The sequence below is a fragment of the Mobula hypostoma genome, chromosome 11, assembly GCF_963921235.1.
Source record: "Mobula hypostoma chromosome 11, sMobHyp1.1, whole genome shotgun sequence".
Classification (NCBI taxonomy): Eukaryota; Metazoa; Chordata; class Chondrichthyes; order Myliobatiformes; family Myliobatidae; genus Mobula; species Mobula hypostoma.
Genome location: NC_086107.1, coordinates 75523074 through 75541873, shown reverse-complemented (window position 1 = coordinate 75541873; position 18800 = coordinate 75523074). Strand labels below are relative to the sequence as shown.

Sequence of the window (18800 nt, the reverse complement as noted above, 5' to 3'; positions counted from 1 at the left end):
TAACACCCTGTTATAAAGCTGTTGTTCCCGAAGACAGAGTCTTGACCACATCACTTATTTCATTCTGCTCTTGTCCACCCGAACTGCACTTTCTCTGCAGCCGTTACACTTTACTCTGCATTGTTATTGTTTTACCTTGTTCTACCTCAGTGCACCGGGTACAGTAATGATTTGATTTGCAAGACAAGTTTTTCACGGTGCCTGGGTACAAGTGACAATAATAAAGCAATTATTGATTACTGTTGAGCATACCACTTACAGGAAAAGGCGTGAGATGGGAGGGATGAAGATGGGAGGAAGTCCACATTAAATACAGACATAGCCAAGAACCAGAGGGATGGTACCGTACATTTCTTTGCTGTTGTATCTGCTGTGTGGTTCTAAACTCAGTGTCTAAGATAACAGCTGGGTTCGTGTGATGTTGTTCTATGACAGCTCATGGAAAACGTGGAGAGACACAGTGATCTCAGAGACACAAGAGATTCTACAGGTGCTGGAAATCTGATTAAGATAAGAAGAAAATATTTCACAAATAAGTCTGGTATTCATCAAGAATTATTGCTCATTGTCTCACTTTGCAGATGAACCAGAATTATTTATACTTTCTTGCTGGCGAGTTCAGTATATATTTTACAGGAAATCTCTTGCAGATTCACAGAGTCTGTGCATTTGTTTGTTGACTTTTTATGGATATGGGAATGCTGGGGTCAAAGATCAGCCACTATCTTGTTGCATGGTCCAGTTAGCACAAAGTTGAAGTCGAGTTTATTGTCAATGCAAAAGGACATGATTGCATAGATGCAATGAAAGACCTACTTGTAGCAGCATCACAGACACATAGCATCCTATAAGCAGCATTCACAAGACAAACATAAATTAAGCAAATTTATAATAGAGACAAATGTTCTGCTTCTGCTTCGCACGTAATTTTCTCACACGTTTGGATGCTGAATCTCCAGACAGTGAAGATCAACAGGTGGAGCAAATTATTGGATCTCAAGAGCAAATGAAGCAGGGTCGTTAGGACTTACAACCAAACACTCTCAAACGACTATAGACTTTGTTTTTCAAATCGAGGGGACGATATGATCCCCACCGACATCGCTTTAAGAGAATTATAGTTGCGCAGTGGTATATCGGCGGGCGGGTGCCCCTTTAAGGATCGGAAACAGGCGGGAGATGGCGGCGCTCTTTCCTAGAATGCATTGCGACGACATGGCGGCGGCGTGGGAGCGGAGCCTTCTAGAGATCGGCGGCGCCGAGCGGGACTTCCCGGCCTGGCGTGAAGTGCGGGCCGACCTGGGTGAGCACGAAACAGGCACCGGTACCGTGCTGGGTGGGGCGGTGGGGTCGTCCGGAGCCCGGGCCCGCGGTCCATGTGGTTCGCGCCCTATTACCTCCGCTTGGTCCCGCGCCCATCAAATCAAACCTCCCGCCCTCAAGGCCTCGGCGTTCTCCCCACTCCCACCCCGCTGTGTTCCTCCGGTCAACCCCCCGCAAGGCCTCGGCATTCTCCCCACCCCCACCCCGCTGTGTTTCTCCCGTTCATCCATCCCGCCCTCTGTCCCCCCCCACCCCGCTGTGTTCCTCCCGTTCATCCATCCCGCCCTCTGTCCCCCCCCACCCCGCTGTGTTCCTCCGGTCAACCCCCCGCAAGGCCTCGGCATTCTCCCCACCCCCACCCCGCTGTGTTTCTCCCGTTCATCCATCCCGCCCTCTGTCCCCCCACAACCCCGCTGTGTTTCTCCCGTTAATCCATTCCGCCCTCTGTCCCCCCCCACCCCGCTGTGTTTCTCCCGTTCATCCATCCCGCCCTCTGTCCCCCCCCACCCCGCTGTGTTCCTCCGGTCAACCCCCCGCAAGGCCTCGGCATTCTCCCCACCCCCACCCCGCTGTGTTTCTCCCGTTCATCCATCCCGCCCTCTGTCCCCCCACAACCCCGCTGTGTTTCTCCCGTTAATCCATTCCGCCCTCTGTCCCCCCCCACCCCGCTGTGTTTCTCCCGTTAATCCATCCCGCCCTCTGTCCCCCCCACCCCGCTGTGTTCCTCCCGTTCATCCATCCCGCCCTCTGTCCCCCCCCACCCCGCTGTGTTTCTCCCGTTAATCCATCCCGCCCTCTGTCCCCCCCCCACCCCGCTGTGTTCCTCCCGTTCATCCATCCCGCCCTCTGTCCCCCCCCCACCCCGCTGTGTTTCTCCCGTTCATCCATCCCGCCCTCTGTCCCCCCCCACCCCGCTGTGTTTCTCCCGTTAATCCATCCCGCCCTCTGTCCCCCCCACCCCGCTGTGTTCCTCCCGTTAATCCATCCCGCCCTCTGTCCCCTCCACCCCGCTGTGTTCCTCCCGTTAATCCATCCCGCCCTCTGTCCCCCCCCACCCCGCTGTGTTTCTCCCGTTCATCCATCCCGCCCTCTGTCCCCCCCACCCCGCTGTGTTTCTCCCGTTTATCCATCCCGCCCTCTGTCCCCCCCACCCCGCTGTGTTCCTCCCGTTAATCCATCCCGCCCTCTGTCCCCTCCACCCCGCTGTGTTCCTCCCGTTAATCCATCCCGCCCTCTGTCCCCCCCCACCCCGCTGTGTTCCTCCCGTTCATCCATCCCGCCCTCTGTCCCCCCCCACCACGCTGTGTTTCTCCTGTTCATCCATCCCGCCCTCTGTCCCCCCCACCCCGCTGTGTTCCTCCCGTTCATCCATCCCGCCCTCTGTCCCCCCCCCACCCCGCTGTGTTCCTCCCGTTCATCCATCCCGCCCTCTGTCCCCCCCACCCCGCTGTGTTTCTCCCGTTCATCCATCCCGCCCTCTGTCCCCCCACCCCGCTGTGTTCCTCCCGTTCATCCATCCCGCCCTCTGTCCCCCCCACCCCGCTGTGTTCCTCCCGTTCATCCATCCCGCCCTCTGTCCCCCCCACCCCGCTGTGTTCCTCCCGTTCATCCATCCCGCCCTCCTGTCCCCCCCACCCCGCTGTGTTCCTCCCGTTCATCCATCCCGCCCTCTGTCCCCCCCCCACCCCGCTGTGTTTCTCCCGTTCATCCATCCCGCCCTCTGTCCCCCCCACCCCGCTGTGTTTCTCCCGTTCATCCATCCCGCCCTCTGTCCCCCCCCACCCCGCTGTGTTTCTCCCGTTCATCCATCCCGCCCTCTGTCCCCCCCCACCCCGCTGTGTTTCTCCCGTTCATCCATCCCGCCCTCTGTCCCCCCCACCCCGCTGTGTTTCTCCCGTTCATCCATCCCGCCCTCTGTCCCCCCCCACCCCGCTGTGTTTCTCCCGTTCATCCATCCCGCCCTCTGTCCCCCCCACCCCGCTGTGTTCCTCCCGTTAATCCATCCCGCCCTCTGTCCCCCCCACCCCGCTGTGTTCCTCCCGTTCATCCATCCCGCCCTCTGTCCCCCCCACCCCGCTGTGTTTCTCCCGTTCATCCATCCCGCCCTCTGTCCCCCCCACCCCGCTGTGTTTCTCCCGTTAATCCATCCCGCCCTCTGTCCCCCCCACCCCGCTGTGTTTCTCCCGTTCATCCATCCCGCCCTCTGTCCCCCCCACCCCGCTGTGTTTCTCCCGTTCATCCATCCCGCCCTCTGTCCCCCCCACCCCGCTGCTGTGTTCTCCCGTTAATCCATCCCGCCCTCTGTCCCCCCCACCCCGCTGTGTTCTCCCGTTATCCATCCCGCCCTCTGTCCCCCCCACCCCGCTGTGTTCCTCCCGTTCATCCATCCCGCCCTCTGTCCCCCCCACCCCGCTGTGTTCCTCCCGTTCATCCATCCCGCCCTCTGTCCCCCCCCCACCCCGCTGTGTTTCTCCCGTTCATCCATCCCGCCCTCTGTCCCCCCCACCCCGCTGTGTTCTCCCGTTCATCCTCCCGCCCTCTGTCCCCCCCACCCCGCTGTGTTCCTCCCGTTCATCCATCCCGCCCTCTGTCCCCCCCACCCCGCTGTGTTCCTCCCGTTCATCCATCCCGCCCTCTGCCCCCCCCACCCCGCTGTGTTTCTCCCGTTAATCCATCCCGCCCTCTGTCCCCCCCACCCCGCTGTGTTTCTCCCGTTAATCCATCCCGCCCTCTGTCCCCCCCACCCCGCTGTGTTCCTCCCGTTCATCCATCCCGCCCTCTGTCCCCCCCCACCCCGCTGTGTTTCTCCCGTTAATCCATCCCGCCCTCTGTCCCCCCCACCCCGCTGTGTTTCTCCCGTTAATCCATCCCGCCCTCTGTCCCCCCCACCCCGCTGTGTTTCTCCCGTTAATCCATCCCGCCCTCTGTCCCCCCAACCCCGCTGTGTTTCTCCCGTTAATCCATCCCGCCCTCTGTCCCCCCCACCCCGCTGTGTTTCTCCCGTTAATCCATCCCGCCCTCTGTCCCCCCCACCCCGCTGTGTTTCTCCCGTTAATCCATCCCGCCCTCTGTCCCCCCAACCCCGCTGTGTTTCTCCCGTTCATCCATCCCGCCCTCTGTCCCCCCCACCCCGCTGTGTTTCTCCCGTTAATCCATCCCGCCCTCTGTCCCCCCCACCCCGCTGTGTTTCTCCCGTTAATCCATCCCGCCCTCTGTCCCCCCCACCCCGCTGTGTTTCTCCCGTTCATCCATCGTCCCCCCCCCCTCTGTCCCCCCCACCCCGCTGTGTTTCTCCCGTTCATCCATCCCGCCCTCTGTCCCCCCCACCCCGCTGTGTTTCTCCCGTTCATCCATCCCGCCCTCTGTCCCCCCCACCCCGCTGTGTTTCTCCCGTTCATCCATCCCGCCCTCTGTCCCCCCCACCCCGCTGTGTTTCTCCCGTTAATCCATCCCGCCCTCTGTCCCCCCCACCCCGCTGTGTTCCTCCCGTTAATCCATCCCGCCCTCTGTCCCCCCCCCCACCCCGCTGTGTTTCTCCCGTTAATCCATCCCGCCCTCTGTCCCCCCCCACCCCGCTGTGTTTCTCCCGTTCATCCATCCCGCCCTCTGTCCCCCCCACCCCGCTGTGTTTCTCCCGTTAATCCATCCCGCCCTCTGTCCCCCCCACCCCGCTGTGTTTCTCCCGTTAATCCATCCCGCCCTCTGTCCCCCCCACCCCGCTGTGTTCCTCCCGTTCATCTATCCCGCCCTCTGTCCCCCCCACCCCGCTGTGTTTCTCCCGTTCATCCATCCCGCCCTCTGTCCCCCCCACCCCGCTGTGTTCCTCCCGTTCATCCATCCCGCCCTCTGCCCCCCCACCCCGCTGTGTTTCTCCCGTTCATCCATCCCGCCCTCTGTCCCCCCCCACCCCGCTGTGTTCCTCCCGTTCATCCATCCCGCCCTCTGTCCCCCCCACCCCGCTGTGTTTCTCCCGTTAAACGATCCCGCCCTCTGTCCCCCCCACCCCGCTGTGTTCCTCCCGTTAATCCATCCCGCCCTCTGTCCCCCCCACCCCGCTGTGTTTCTCCCGTTAATCCATCCCGCCCTCTGTCCCCCCCACCCCGCTGTGTTTCTCCCGTTCATCCATCCCGCCCTCTGTCCCCCCCACCCCGCTGTGTTCCTCCCGTTAATCCATCCCGCCCTCTGTCCCCCCCACCCCGCTGTGTTTCTCCCGTTCATCCATCCCGCCCTCTGTCCCCCCCCACCCCGCTGTGTTTCTCCCGTTCATCCATCCCGCCCTCTGTCCCCCCCACCCCGCTGTGTTCCTCCCGTTAATCCATCCCGCCCTCTGTCCCCCCCACCCCGCTGTGTTCCTCCCGTTAATCCATCCCGCCCTCTGTCACCCCCCCACCCCGCTGTGTTTCTCCCGTTCATCCATCCCGCCCTCTGTCCCCCCCACCCCGCTGTGTTTCTCCCGTTAATCCATCCCGCCCTCTGTCCCCCCCACCCCGCTGTGTTTCTCCCGTTCATCCATCCCGCCCTCTGTCCCCCCCACCCCGCTGTGTTCCTCCCGTTCATCCATCCCGCCCTCTGTCCCCCCCACCCCGCTGTGTTTCTCCCGTTCATCCATCCCGCCCTCTGTCCCCCCCACCCCGCTGTGTTTCTCCCGTTAATCCATCCCGCCCTCTGTCCCCCCCCCACCCCGCTGTGTTTCTCCCGTTCATCCATCCCGCCCTCTGTCCCCCACCCCGCTGTGTTCCTCCCCATCCCCCGCTGTGTTCCTCCCGTTCATCCATCCCGCCCTCTGTCCCCCCCCACCCCGCTGTGTTTCTCCCGTTAATCCATCCCGCCCTCTGTCCCCCCCACCCCGCTGTGTTCCTCCCGTTAATCCATCCCGCCCTCTGTCCCCCCCCCCCCCCCCGCTGTGTTTCTCCCGTTAATCCATCCCGCCCTCTGTCCCCCCCCCACCCCGCTGTGTTTCTCCCGTTCATCCATCCCGCCCTCTGTCCCCCCCACCCCGCTGTGTTTCTCCCGTTAATCCATCCCGCCCTCTGTCCCCCCCCACCCCGCTGTGTTTCTCCCGTTCATCCATCCCGCCCTCTGTCCCCCCCACCCCGCTGTGTTTCTCCCGTTAATCCATCCCGCCCTCTGTCCCCCCCACCCCGCTGTGTTTCTCCCGTTAATCCATCCCGCCCTCTGTCCCCCCCACCCCGCTGTGTTCCTCCCGTTCATCCATCCCGCCCTCTGTCCCCCCCACCCCGCTGTGTTCCTCCCGTTCATCCATCCCGCCCTCTGTCCCCCCCCACCCCGCTGTGTTTCTCCCGTTAATCCATCCCGCCCTCTGTCCCCCCCACCCCGCTGTGTTCCTCCCGTTCATCCATCCCGCCCTCTGTCCCCCCCACCCCGCTGTGTTCCTCCCGTTCATCCATCCCGCCCTCTGTCCCCCCCACCCCGCTGTGTTCCTCCCGTTCATCCATCCCGCCCTCTGCCCCCCCCACCCCGCTGTGTTTCTCCCGTTAATCCATCCCGCCCTCTGTCCCCCCCACCCCGCTGTGTTTCTCCCGTTAATCCATCCCGCCCTCTGTCCCCCCCCACCCCGCTGTGTTCCTCCCGTTCATCCATCCCGCCCTCTGTCCCCCCCACCCCGCTGTGTTTCTCCCGTTAATCCATCCCGCCCTCTGTCCCCCCCACCCCGCTGTGTTTCTCCCGTTAATCCATCCCGCCCTCTGTCCCCCCCACCCCGCTGTGTTTCTCCCGTTAATCCATCCCGCCCTCTGTCCCCCCCCCACCCCGCTGTGTTTCTCCCGTTAATCCATCCCGCCCTCTGTCCCCCCCACCCCGCTGTGTTTCTCCCGTTCATCCATCCCGCCCTCTGTCCCCCCCACCCCGCTGTGTTTCTCCCGTTCATCCATCCCGCCCTCTGTCCCCCCCACCCCGCTGTGTTTCTCCCGTTCATCCATCCCGCCCTCTGCCCCCCCCCCACCCCGCTGTGTTTCTCCCGTTCATCCATCCCGCCCTCTGTCCCCCCCACCCCGCTGTGTTTCTCCCGTTAATCCATCCCGCCCTCTGTCCCCCCACCCCGCTGTGTTTCTCCCGTTATCCATCCCGCCCTCTGTCCCCCCCACCCCGCTGTGTTCTCCCGTTATCCATCCCGCCCTCTGTCCCCCACCCCCTGTGTTTCTCCCGTTAATCCATCCCGCCCTCTGTCCCCCCCACCCCGCTGTGTTTCTCCCGTTCATCCATCCCGCCCTCTGTCCCCCCCACCCCGCTGTGTTTCTCCCGTTAATCCATCCCGCCCTCTGTCCCCCCCCACCCCGCTGTGTTTCTCCCGTTCATCCATCCCGCCCTCTGTCCCCCCCACCCCGCTGTGTTTCTCCCGTTCATCCATCCCGCCCTCTGTCCCCCCCACCCCGCTGTGTTTCCTCTCCGTTAATCCATCCCGCCCTCTGTCCCCCCCACCCCGCTGTGTTCCTCCCGTTAATCCATCCCGCCCTCTGTCCCCCCCCCACCCCGCTGTGTTTCTCCCGTTCATCCATCCCGCCCTCTGTCCCCCCCACCCCGCTGTGTTTCTCCCGTTAATCCATCCGCCCTCTGTCCCCCCCACCCCGCTGTGTTTCTCCCGTTCATCCATCCCGCCCTCTGTCCCCCCCACCCCGCTGTGTTTCTCCCGTTCATCCATCCCGCCCTCTGTCCCCCCCACCCCGCTGTGTTTCTCCCGTTCATCCATCCCGCCCTCTGTCCCCCCCACCCCGCTGTGTTTCTCCCGTTAATCCATCCCGCCCTCTGTCCCCCCCCACCCCGCTGTGTTTCTCCCGTTCATCCATCCCGCCCTCTGTCCCCCCCACCCCGCTGTGTTCCTCCCGTTCATCCATCCCGCCCTCTGTCCCCCCCACCCCGCTGTGTTCCTCCCGTTCATCCATCCCGCCCTCTGTCCCCCCCCATCCCCGCTGTGTTTCTCCCGTTAATCCATCCCGCCCTCTGTCCCCCCCCACCCCGCTGTGTTCCTCCCGTTAATCCATCCCGCCCTCTGTCCCCCCCCACCCCGCTGTGTTTCTCCCGTTAATCCATCCCGCCCTCTGTCCCCCCCCACCCCGCTGTGTTCTCCCGTTAATCCATCCCGCCCTCTGTCCCCCACCCCGCTGTGTTCTCCCGTTATCCATCCCCTCCCCCCACCCCGCTGTGTTCTCCCGTTATCCATCCCGCCCTCTGTCCCCCCCACCCCGCTGTGTTTCTCCCGTTATCCATCCCGCCCTCTGTCCCCCCCACCCCGCTGTGTTTCTCCCGTTAATCCATCCCGCCCTCTGTCCCCCCCACCCCGCTGTGTTTCTCCCGTTCATCCATCCCTGCCCTCTGTCCTCTGTCCCCCCCACCCCGCTGTGTTTCTCCCGTTATCCATCCCGCCCTCTGTCCCCCCCACCCCGCTGTGTTTCTCCCGTTCATCCATCCCGCCCTCTGTCCCCCCCCACCCCGCTGTGTTTCCTCCCGTTCATCCATCCCGCCCTCTGTCCCCCCCACCCCGCTGTGTTTCTCCCGTTAATCCATCCCCCACCCCCGCCCGTTATCATGTCTGTCCCCCCCACCCCGCTGTGTTCCTCCCGTTCATCCATCCCGCCCTCTGTCCCCCCCACCCCGCTGTGTTTCTCCCGTTCATCCATCCCGCCCTCTGTCCCCCCCACCCCGCTGTGTTTCTCCCGTGTAATCCATCCATCCCGCCCTCTGTCCCCCCCACCCCGCTGTGTTTCTCCCGTTAATCCATCCCGCCCTCTGTCCCCCCCACCCCGCTGTGTTTCTCCCGTTCATCCATCCCGCCCTCTGTCCCCCCCCCACCCCGCTGTGTTTCTCCCGTTCATCCATCCCGCCCTCTGTCCCCCCCACCCCGCTGTGTTTCTCCCCGTTATCCATCCCGCCCTCTGTCCCCCCCACCCCGCTGTGTTTCTCCCGTTCATCCATCCCGCCCTCTGTCCCCCCCACCCCGCTGTGTTTCTCCCGTTAATCCATCCCGCCCTCTGTCCCCCCCACCCCGCTGTGTTTTCTCCCGTTCATCCATCCCGCCCTCTGTCCCCCCACCCCGCTGTGTTCCTCCCGTTCATCCATCCCGCCCTCTGTCCCCCCCACCCCGCTGTGTTTCTCCCGTTCATCCATCCCGCCCTCTGTCCCCCCCACCCCGCTGTGTTTCTCCCGTTCATCCATCCCGCCCTCTGTCCCCCCCACCCCGCTGTGTTTCTCCCGTTCATCCATCCCGCCCTCTGTCCCCCCCACCCCGCTGTGTTTCTCCCGTTCATCCATCCCGCCCTCTGTCCCCCCCACCCCGCTGTGTTTCTCCCGTTAATCCATCCCGCCCTCTGTCCCCCCCACCCCGCTGTGTTTCTCCCGTTCATCCATCCCGCCCTCTGTCCCCCCCACCCCGCTGTGTTTCTCCCGTTAATCCATCCCGCCCTCTGTCCCCCCCACCCCGCTGTGTTTCTCCCGTTCATCCATCCCGCCCTCTGTCCCCCCCACCCCGCTGTGTTTCTCCCGTTATCCATCCCGCCCTCTGTCCCCCCCCACCCCGCTGTGTTCCTCCCGTTCATCCATCCCGCCCTCTGTCCCCCCCACCCCGCTGTGTTTCTCCCGTTCATCCATCCCGCCCTCTGTCCCCCCCCACCCCGCTGTGTTCCTCCCGTTAATCCATCCCGCCCTCTGTCCCCCCCCACCCCGCTGTGTTTCTCCCGTTCATCCATCCCGCCCTCTGTCCCCCCCCACCCCGCTGTGTTTCTCCCGTTCATCCATCCCGCCCTCTGTCCCCCCCACCCCCGCTTGTTTCTCCCGCCCTTTCTCCCATCCATCCCGCCCTCTGTCCCCCCCACCCCGCTGTGTTCCTCCCGTTCATCCATCCCGCCCTCTGTCCCCCCCCACCCCGCTGTGTTTCTCCCGTTCATCCATCCCGCCCTCTGTCCCCCCCACCCCGCTGTGTTTCTCCCGTTCATCCATCCCGCCCTCTGTCCCCCCCACCCCGCTGTGTTTCCTCATCCCGCCCTCTGTCCCCCCCAACCCCGTTCATCCATCCCGGTTCCTCCCCATCTAGTCCGCCCTCTGTCCCCCCCAACCCCCCGCTGTGTTCCTCCCGTTCATCCCCCCCACCCCGCTGTGTTTCTCCCGTTCAGCCATCCCGCCCTCTGTCCCCCCCACCCCGCTGTGTTTCTCCCGTTCATCCATCCCGCCCTCTGTCCCCCCCACCCCGCTGTGTTTCTCCCGTTCATCCATCCCACCCTCTGTCTCCCCCCCATCTAGTCCGCCCTCTGTCCCCCCCACCCCGCTGTGTTCCTCCCGTTCATCCATCCCGCCCTCTGTCCCCCCCACCCCGCTGTGTTTCTCCTGTTCATCCATCCCGCCCTCTGTCCCCCCAACCCCGCTGTGTTTCTCCGGTTCATCCATCCCGCCCTCTGTCCCCCCAACCCCGCTGTGTTCCTCCCGTTCATCCAGTCTGCCCTCTGTCCTTCTCCACCCCTCCCCTCCGCTGTGTTCCTCCCGTTCATCCTCCCGCCTTCTGTCTCCACCCCCACCACTTTGTTCCTCCGTTCAACTACCCCTGTCCCCTGCTCTCCCCAGCTGCAGATATTCATTCCCCCTTTTCAGTTATTTAACTGAAGATGTGACTGACGAGGAGAATTTTAACATGCATCCGTTATTGCTTTTGAAAATTATGTAGTGCGGTCAGTTGAGCTAGTGCAGTTCTTGTGAAGGCATTCATTGTGCACTGTTTAGTAGCAAATTCTATAATTCTGAATTAATGATAGTGTGTAAGCTTTGGCGATGGGAACAGGTGTTAGTGTTGAATGTCTGTGCTGCCATAATCTCAGGATGAAGGTCAAAAGATCGTTCGGAAAACACTCGGCATATTATGTATTTCCTTACAACATAACATTTCAGCTCATGGAGCCTATGCTGGATCACAGCAATCCCTATCCCCTTCTACCACATTTCCAACTTGTTGCAAACTTATGCCTGGTGGAATGGAATCCATTCTTTTTTGGAAAAGTTTATAACAGTTCCTCAATAACTCTCTCAAATGCTTTTTCTCGTAACTAACTGCTCATTATCTTCACCAAGTGGCCTTTATGAACCATGGCATTATTTCTCTGCATACAGTTGATCTACTTCATAGTCCTTGTTTAGGATCTGTATGAATGTCGTACTCGAGACTTCATAAAGTCTGTGAGCGGAGAAGGAGCGGCTGATGACTTGTGTCTGTTCTCCAGGTGTGAATGCAGTCCCGGGAGTGAAGTATTCCGATAGTGCCGGCGGATTTTTCTATGAAGAAAGTGGGAAACTGCAGTCTGTCACCAGAAATCGGTTCATACACTGGTAGGCATTTCTTGCAGAGGGAATCCTTGTAGATTGTCTGTAGCTGTTGGGGACTGGTGGTGCATATTTTGACAACAGAGGCATTTAGCTACATTTATCATCATTTTTAGACTCATAGTAGGAACAGCAGTATATATCAAAGTTTTGGATGCTGATGTTTTGGCTGCTTAGTGATACACAATTGAAGTACAATTTGCTGTAGGTCAGTGCTGTTTGGTGCTGAACTTGGTGTTTTACGTACAAGGGAGGTATTGCCTTAATGGATCAGGACAAATTTTGTTGGCACGTTGCTGAAACATTGAACTGAATTTAAAGAAAATCTCCAAAATGCTTTACCAGCTGGTCATCCACCAGATTGGAATACACTGTGTAGTGCTTTGCACTTCTCTCCAGCTTGGTATATTCCAGAGCTCCTGTATGCAGGACATCTATGGTGCCATGATTGCAATACTACTGCTATGTCGACTCAGGCCTAGGGGGCCGGCGTCAGGCAAGGCGAAGGCCGTGATTGCAGGAATGAATGCTAAGTGACTCTCTACATGTAGCCACTCTAGATTTTGCCTTAATGCGACAAAGTCAGCCAAGTTTATTGTTATGTGCATAAGTACATGTGTACTCAGGTAGATATAAAAAACATGCAGCAGCATCACGGGCACTCACTGTAGCATCAAAAACGCAGCATTTGCAAGAAAAAGTATAGACAATTGTTACAAAAAAGAACACAATTAAAATAAAACAAAGTCCATTTATTGCAAAGTGAACAAAGTGGTCACACTACACGCACAAAAAATGCTGGTGAACGCAGCAGGCCGGGCAGCATCTATAGGAAGAGGCACAGTCGACGTTTTGGGCCGAGACCCTTTGTCAGGACTAACTGAAAGAAGAGCAAGTAAGAGATTTGAAAGTGAGAAGGGGAGGGGGAGATCTGAAATGATAGGAGAAGACAGGAGGGGGAGGGATGGAGCCAAGAGCCGGAAAGTTGATTGGCAAAAGGGATATGAGAGGATCGTGGGATGGGAGGCCCAGGGAGAAAGAAAGGGGGAGGGGAGCCCAGAGGATGGGCAAGGAGTTATAGTGAGAAGGACAGAGGGAGAAAAAGGAGAGTGAGAGAAAGAATGTGTGTATAAAAATAAATAATGAATGGGGTACGAAGGGGAGGTAGGACATTAGCGGAAGTTTGAGAAGTCAATGTTCATGCCACCAGGTTGGAGGCTACCCAGACCGAATATAAGGTGTTGTTCCTTCAACCTGAGTGTGGCTTCATCTTAACATTAGAGGAGGCCGTGGATAGACATAACAGAATGGGAATGGGACATGGAATTAAAATGTGTGGCCACTGGGAGATCCTGCTTTCTCTGGTGGACAGAGCGTAGGTGTTCAGCAAAACGGTCTCCCAGCCTGCGTCGGGTCTGGCCAATATATAGAAGGCCGCATCGGGAGCACCGGACGCAGTATATCATCCCAACCGACTCACAGGTGAAGTGTCACCTCACCTGGAAGGACTGTCTGGGGCCCTGAATGGTGGTGAGGGAGGATGTGTGGCACTTGTTCCGCTTACAAGGATAAGTGCCGGGAGGGAGATCGGTGGGAAGGGATTTTTTGTGTACCTCTTCCTATAGATGCTGCCTAGCCTGCTGCGTTCACCAGCATTTTTTGTGTGTTGCTTGAATTTTCAGCATCTGCAGATTTCCTCGCGTTTTCGATTTAAAGTGGTCACACTGTTGCTTTACCGAAGTAATGATTAGGGCTGTGTTTGTGATTCAGGAACTGAATAGTTGTAGCTGTTCTTGAACCTAATCATGTGGGACTTCATGCTTCAGTACATCCTGTCTAATGGTTGCTGTGAGATGATGACATGGCCTGAATGGTGGGGATCTTTGACAGATGTTGCCTTCTTGAAGCAGCACTTCCTTATAGATTCTACCTGGCATAGCCAACTGTTGACCTTGGCCTGATGACGCATCATCCTTTCTGCATCTGATTATTCACTTTCAGTTAGCTGCTACCCGTAGCACACGTGTGCAGATCTTCCTTGGATGAGAAAGGTAAGTTGAGAAAACTAAATTAAAACCCCATACTGAGTCTTCTGGAGAAAACTGCTGACAAAATGGCTCAACCAGTTTAAAATCAGTGCAATTTAATGTTAATCAGGGTGCTTTGGGAAGATTACAATATCGTGCAGATAGTCAGAGAGACTTTTTCCCAGGGCTGAAATGGCTAGCACGAGAGGGCACAGTTTTAAGGTGCTTGGAAATAGGTACAGAGGACAATAGACAATAGGTGCAGGAGTAGGCCATTCGGCCCTTTGAGCCAGCACCACCATTCACTGTGATCATGGCTGATCATCCACAATCAGTATCCAGTTCCTGGCTTATCCCCATAACCTTTGATTCCGGTATCTTTGAGAGCTCTATCCATCTCTTTCTTGAAAGCATCCAGAGACTTGGCCTCCACTGCCTTCTGGGGCAGAGCATTCCATATATCCACCACTCTCTGGGTGAAAAAGTTTTTCCTCAGCTCCGTACTAAATGGCCTACCCCTTATTCTCAAACTGTGGCCTCTGGTTCTGCACTCACCCATCAGCGGGAACATGCTTCCTGCCTCCAGCACGTCCAACCCCTTAATAATCTTATATGTTTCAATAAGATCCTCTCTCATCCTTCTAAATTCCAGCCTATACAAGCCCATTCGCTCCAATCTTTCGACATATGACAGTCCCGCCATCCCAGGAATTAACCTTGTGAACCTACGCTGTACTCCCTCAATAGCAAGAATGTGCTTCCTCAAATTTGGAGACCAAAACTGAGCACAGTACTCCGGGTGTGGTCTCACCAGGGCCCTGTACAGCTACAGAAGGACCTCTTTGCTCTTATACTCAATTTCCCTTGTTATGAAGACCAGCATGTCATTAGCTTTCTTCACTGACTGCTGTACTTGCATGCTCGCTTTCAGTGACTGATGTACAAGAACACCTAGATCTCGTTGTACTTCCCCTTTTCCTAACTTGATTCCATTTAGATAATAACCTGCCTTCCTGTTCTTACCACCAAAGTGGATAACCTCACATACCTAGAGGAGATGTCAGGGGTAAGTTTTTTACGCAAAGAGTGGTGAGTGCGTGAAATGGGCTGCCAGTGACGGTGGTGGTGGCAGATACGATAGGGTCTTTTAAGAGACTTCTGGGCAGGTACATGGAGATCAGAAAATTAGAGACTATGGGTAACACTAGGTAATTTCTACGGTAAGGACATGTTCGGCACGGCTTTGTGGGTCGAAGGGCCTGTATTGTGCTGTAGGCTTTCTATGATTCTTTGCTTCTAATAGGCAGCGATCACTCTTTGTAAGAGGCTGTGGGCCCTCTAGATTTGTACTATTTTAATGAAAGGGAGATGCTGATTGATTCAGAATAGTTTCTTCCACTCTGCCATCTCATTTCTGAATGGACATTGAATCCTTAAATACTTCCTCACTTTTTTAGTTTTATTTTTGCACAATTTATTTAACTTTTATATATATTTACCGTAATTCAAGTTTTTTCTATTATGTTTCGTAATGTGCAATTTTCGCGATATATGCCGATGATATCAAATCTGATTCTGGTTTCAACTACTAATTCCCCATGTCTGATATCCTCAGGACCAGTTCTGGTGACACCCTGCAGATGATAGAACAGTCTTTGGATACAAACCTCCTCAACAATACAGTCTGCCTTAGGTTTGTGAACTGTCACGTGCTGCCGGGTGGTGTTCATGTGCACGAGACTCACGATCGTGTGACCCTCCTGATTGCCACCAACCAGACTGTGCACCGGATCGTACTTCCCCACCCCTCCCGCATGTACCGAAGCGTAAGTGGTCCTTCTGTACAATTTTTGGGCTCATGTCAGCATATCATTCGCAGGCTGACGATTGTTAGCTGAACCCTGTGTAGTCTGTAAGTTCTTGCTCTGTAGAGACGTTATAATATGGTGTCCTCATGACCGAAGTGACTAAGCATAAGCATGAGACTTTAAATACTTAGAGCTGGCATTTCTACTTAGCATTACTGGCCATCTTAAAATTTTATTTTGTGCATTTCCATGCAGTGTATTCTGTACACTGAGCTGGTCTCCAAAATCAGGTTTTGTGTTCTTTCTGGAGAAGGTTAGTGTTTTGAAGTTTATTCTCCTTGCAGGGTGTGTTTCTTTGTGGGTGAGTGTATTCAGTGCTACAGTACTGAGTAGCATGACTAGAATGATGAAACATGGTTTGTTTGGTCACCTCCAGCGATTGTCTTGGAGAAAAAAAAATCAGAATGTCAAATGGCTGATTGTACTTGTCGGGTGCTTGCAGTCAACTAAGTGCAAATTACTGTTGATTTGGAGGAACTGCAGTTGTCATAGATTAAGGCAGGAGGGATGGCCGAAGCAAGTGAGGAAACTCCCCTCCTAACCACTTCATTGGAAAGGTAGTGCTGGCATTAAAATTGCAGTCGAGTTCTGCAGTAGGGTTTGAACTCGCAGACAGATTGAATGACTGTAGGTAACTGACTTACCTTCAGCTGCATTACAGGTGTTTCTTGTAGGACATGATTCAGGAGTTCTAGGCACTGGTCATGTTTTTGTTTATTAGTGAGGACAATCATCCAAGGGAAAAGCATTGAACTTGAGGACAGAATGGTTTCCAATCTCCATCTTCATCATATGAAAGAGAATGGAGCATCTGAAGGAAGCTTGTGAAAATGCACCGAGCAATTTGGAAAGGAATAAGATTAATTTGTCAAAGCTTTAAAGATTTGTAAAGGACCAGGTTGAGGTTACATTGCCCAAATTGATGGCAGAATAAGAGGGTGTCAAGCTTCTGGTCAGAAATGATGAGTGAGGAGAACAGTCTTATATAATGCACCCTAGTCAGGTGCTTTGTGGCTGCGCTATGGTAAATCTTTTGACAATATTCTTGGCTCTGATCCCGAACACTCTGCTTTTCCTCCGTCTGTTGTTGACTGATGAGATCTTCCTATTGCTCAAAAAAGTATAAGCTGAATTAAGTTTCCCGACGTTCTTCAAGTGGGAATCTGACTAAACTCATTCAATATTCAGATTTATTTATCACGAGTACATTGAAACATACAGTGAAATGAGTAGTTTGTGTTAACAACCAACACACCCAGGCATATGCTAGGAACAGCCTTTAAGTGTCGTTACACATTCCAGTGCCAACATAGCATACCCGCAATGCTCAGCAAAACAACACAACACAACAACAGCAAAACAAGCCGCATTTCTTCCTCATTCACTCACTCACTCACTCAGGAAAGGCCATCTTCAGTCAGTATTGTACTGAAACCGAGTTTATAAGTGATGGTTGCCTGCTTTGTTGGTTCCCCTGGCTGTGTTGATCTGCCTCAGTGCTGTCACTCTCTCTGCAGGAGCTGGTCAGTGACGGTCATATCCAGTCCATTTTTACTGACATTGGGAAGCTGAATCTGCGCGATCCAGTGCATAGTTTCTTGATTCCTGGTGTCCACGGCCACACTATTAACTCAACAGCATCGGCGACCTGGCTGGATAGTGATGGAGCAGCACTGTTTGCACTGGCTTCTGCATCTGGTGGGATTCTGATAATCCAACTTCCTGAGCATCATACCGGAGGTAATGTAGGTTTTATCATCAAATAGAATCACAACTGATTGTCTAAGGCTGGTTTGTGTAAGCTCTGTGATCTATTTACAGCGTTGACTATTATATAATACCTTCTTTTATCAGAGTACGTCTCATGGGCCAAGCTAGTTGAGACTGAGTTTAGTGAAGCAGCAGGATCTGTTCTTATGGATGAGGGCAGGAGGAAACTGAACTGAGCACAATTACAGTTCAAAGCATCCTAGTGCATCTGTTTATTAAAGTGGTAGTGGGTTGGGATTTATGGCATTTAAGGTCCTCTAACTTGATTTCAGCCTGTGACTAATGTCTTCGAATCTATTCTGTACATAGACAACTCAAACCCTCTCTAATGTGAGTTTCATCCTTGAAATCACCCTTGTGTATCTGTTCATTGTGCTTTCCCAACCAAGATTCAATAAAATAGTGTTTTGCTGGAGAATTGAGTGTTGAATGCGGTGGGTGTTGTGTTGTTCCAGGCGCTGTATCTGTACTGGAATTGAAGCAAAGCTCTGTCATGCAAAGGCTGCTCACAGGATGGATGTCAACCGCTATCAGGTCAGTGTGAGCAAGCCCGTCTTCCTTTGGTTATCCATTCGTACTTGGACTAGTGAGGTTGGGGGATGGGGGAGTTGTGTCGTCTATTCTGCTGTAAATTAAAAAGGTAAGGGGAGTTTGTTGCCCCTCCGTCCTGCATAATAGAAATGAATGGCAGAAGGGTTTGAGCAATTTTGGCTAAAGAAGCTAAATAGGTACTGATAAAAGATAACCAGAAGTTTTCTGTGCTCTGCAGAGGCGAGCAAGGTGCCTCAGATCTGCCCGTCAGCCTTGCGGTTCAGCTCTTGGAACAGGATGCATTTATCTTTGCTCTGTGTCAGGACCATAAACTGCGACTCTGGTCGTATAAGGTACGTATCGTGGGTTTTGGTGATCAGGTATAGCTTAAACCTTTATAGGGAAAGTATTGAACATTTCTGCAACAACTTTATATCTGCAGTTGACAGTGGCTAGGTCATTAGGTAAGAGTTGTGCTTTTTTTTAAACATTTAAATTACATGGAGAATATTGTGTGTGGAGAATAATTCACAGAATATGAATACACAAGGTAGTATTGAGTGTCTGATTTATCATGGCAGATAGTACATTTAGTATCATGTAAAACATTTCTCTGGGTGTCCCCTTCACAAAGATAAACACTGTGTGAAGTGTTGTGCTTCAGCTGAGATTGCAGCAATTGTTCCAGTCAGATACCCAAGTTTTCATCTATCTGGGGATCTAATATATCCCTATAACTGTTGTAATAGTTGATATGAGACCACCTGTAAATATCACCTGGTCCCAGGGCCACAGTCCCGAATCCTTTGATGTATTCGGTATATGATTATTATTACCAACAACCTGATTTATTAATATTTACTAAAATAAATAACATTGGATCAAACAGTTTGTGAATATCAGAGGTTGAGAAGAGAAAGAAATGAGACATACAAGCTTATTGTGTCATCAGTAAGATCATTGT

The 18800-nt window shown here is 55.2% G+C and overlaps 1 protein-coding gene across 2 annotated transcripts in view; it reads left to right on the top strand.

The window, feature by feature from the left end:
* The first annotated feature begins 1189 nt into the window (after nucleotides 1-1189).
* The window catches only part of nup160 (nucleoporin 160), a 127836-nt gene continuing 110225 nt past the window's right edge, over nucleotides 1190-18800 (top strand). The window contains exons 1-6 of one of the 2 annotated variants that reach the window (XM_063062298.1): nucleotides 1190-1303; nucleotides 11541-11646; nucleotides 15283-15493; nucleotides 17053-17275; nucleotides 17761-17839; nucleotides 18075-18189. In XM_063062298.1, coding sequence (XP_062918368.1) covers nucleotides 1201-1303; nucleotides 11541-11646; nucleotides 15283-15493; nucleotides 17053-17275; nucleotides 17761-17839; nucleotides 18075-18189 — 837 coding nt within the window. In that variant the 5' untranslated portion in view covers nucleotides 1190-1200. The remainder of the gene's footprint in view (nucleotides 1304-11540; nucleotides 11647-15282; nucleotides 15494-17052; nucleotides 17276-17760; nucleotides 17840-18074; nucleotides 18190-18800) is intronic. The other variant, XM_063062299.1, reaches the window with a different exon arrangement.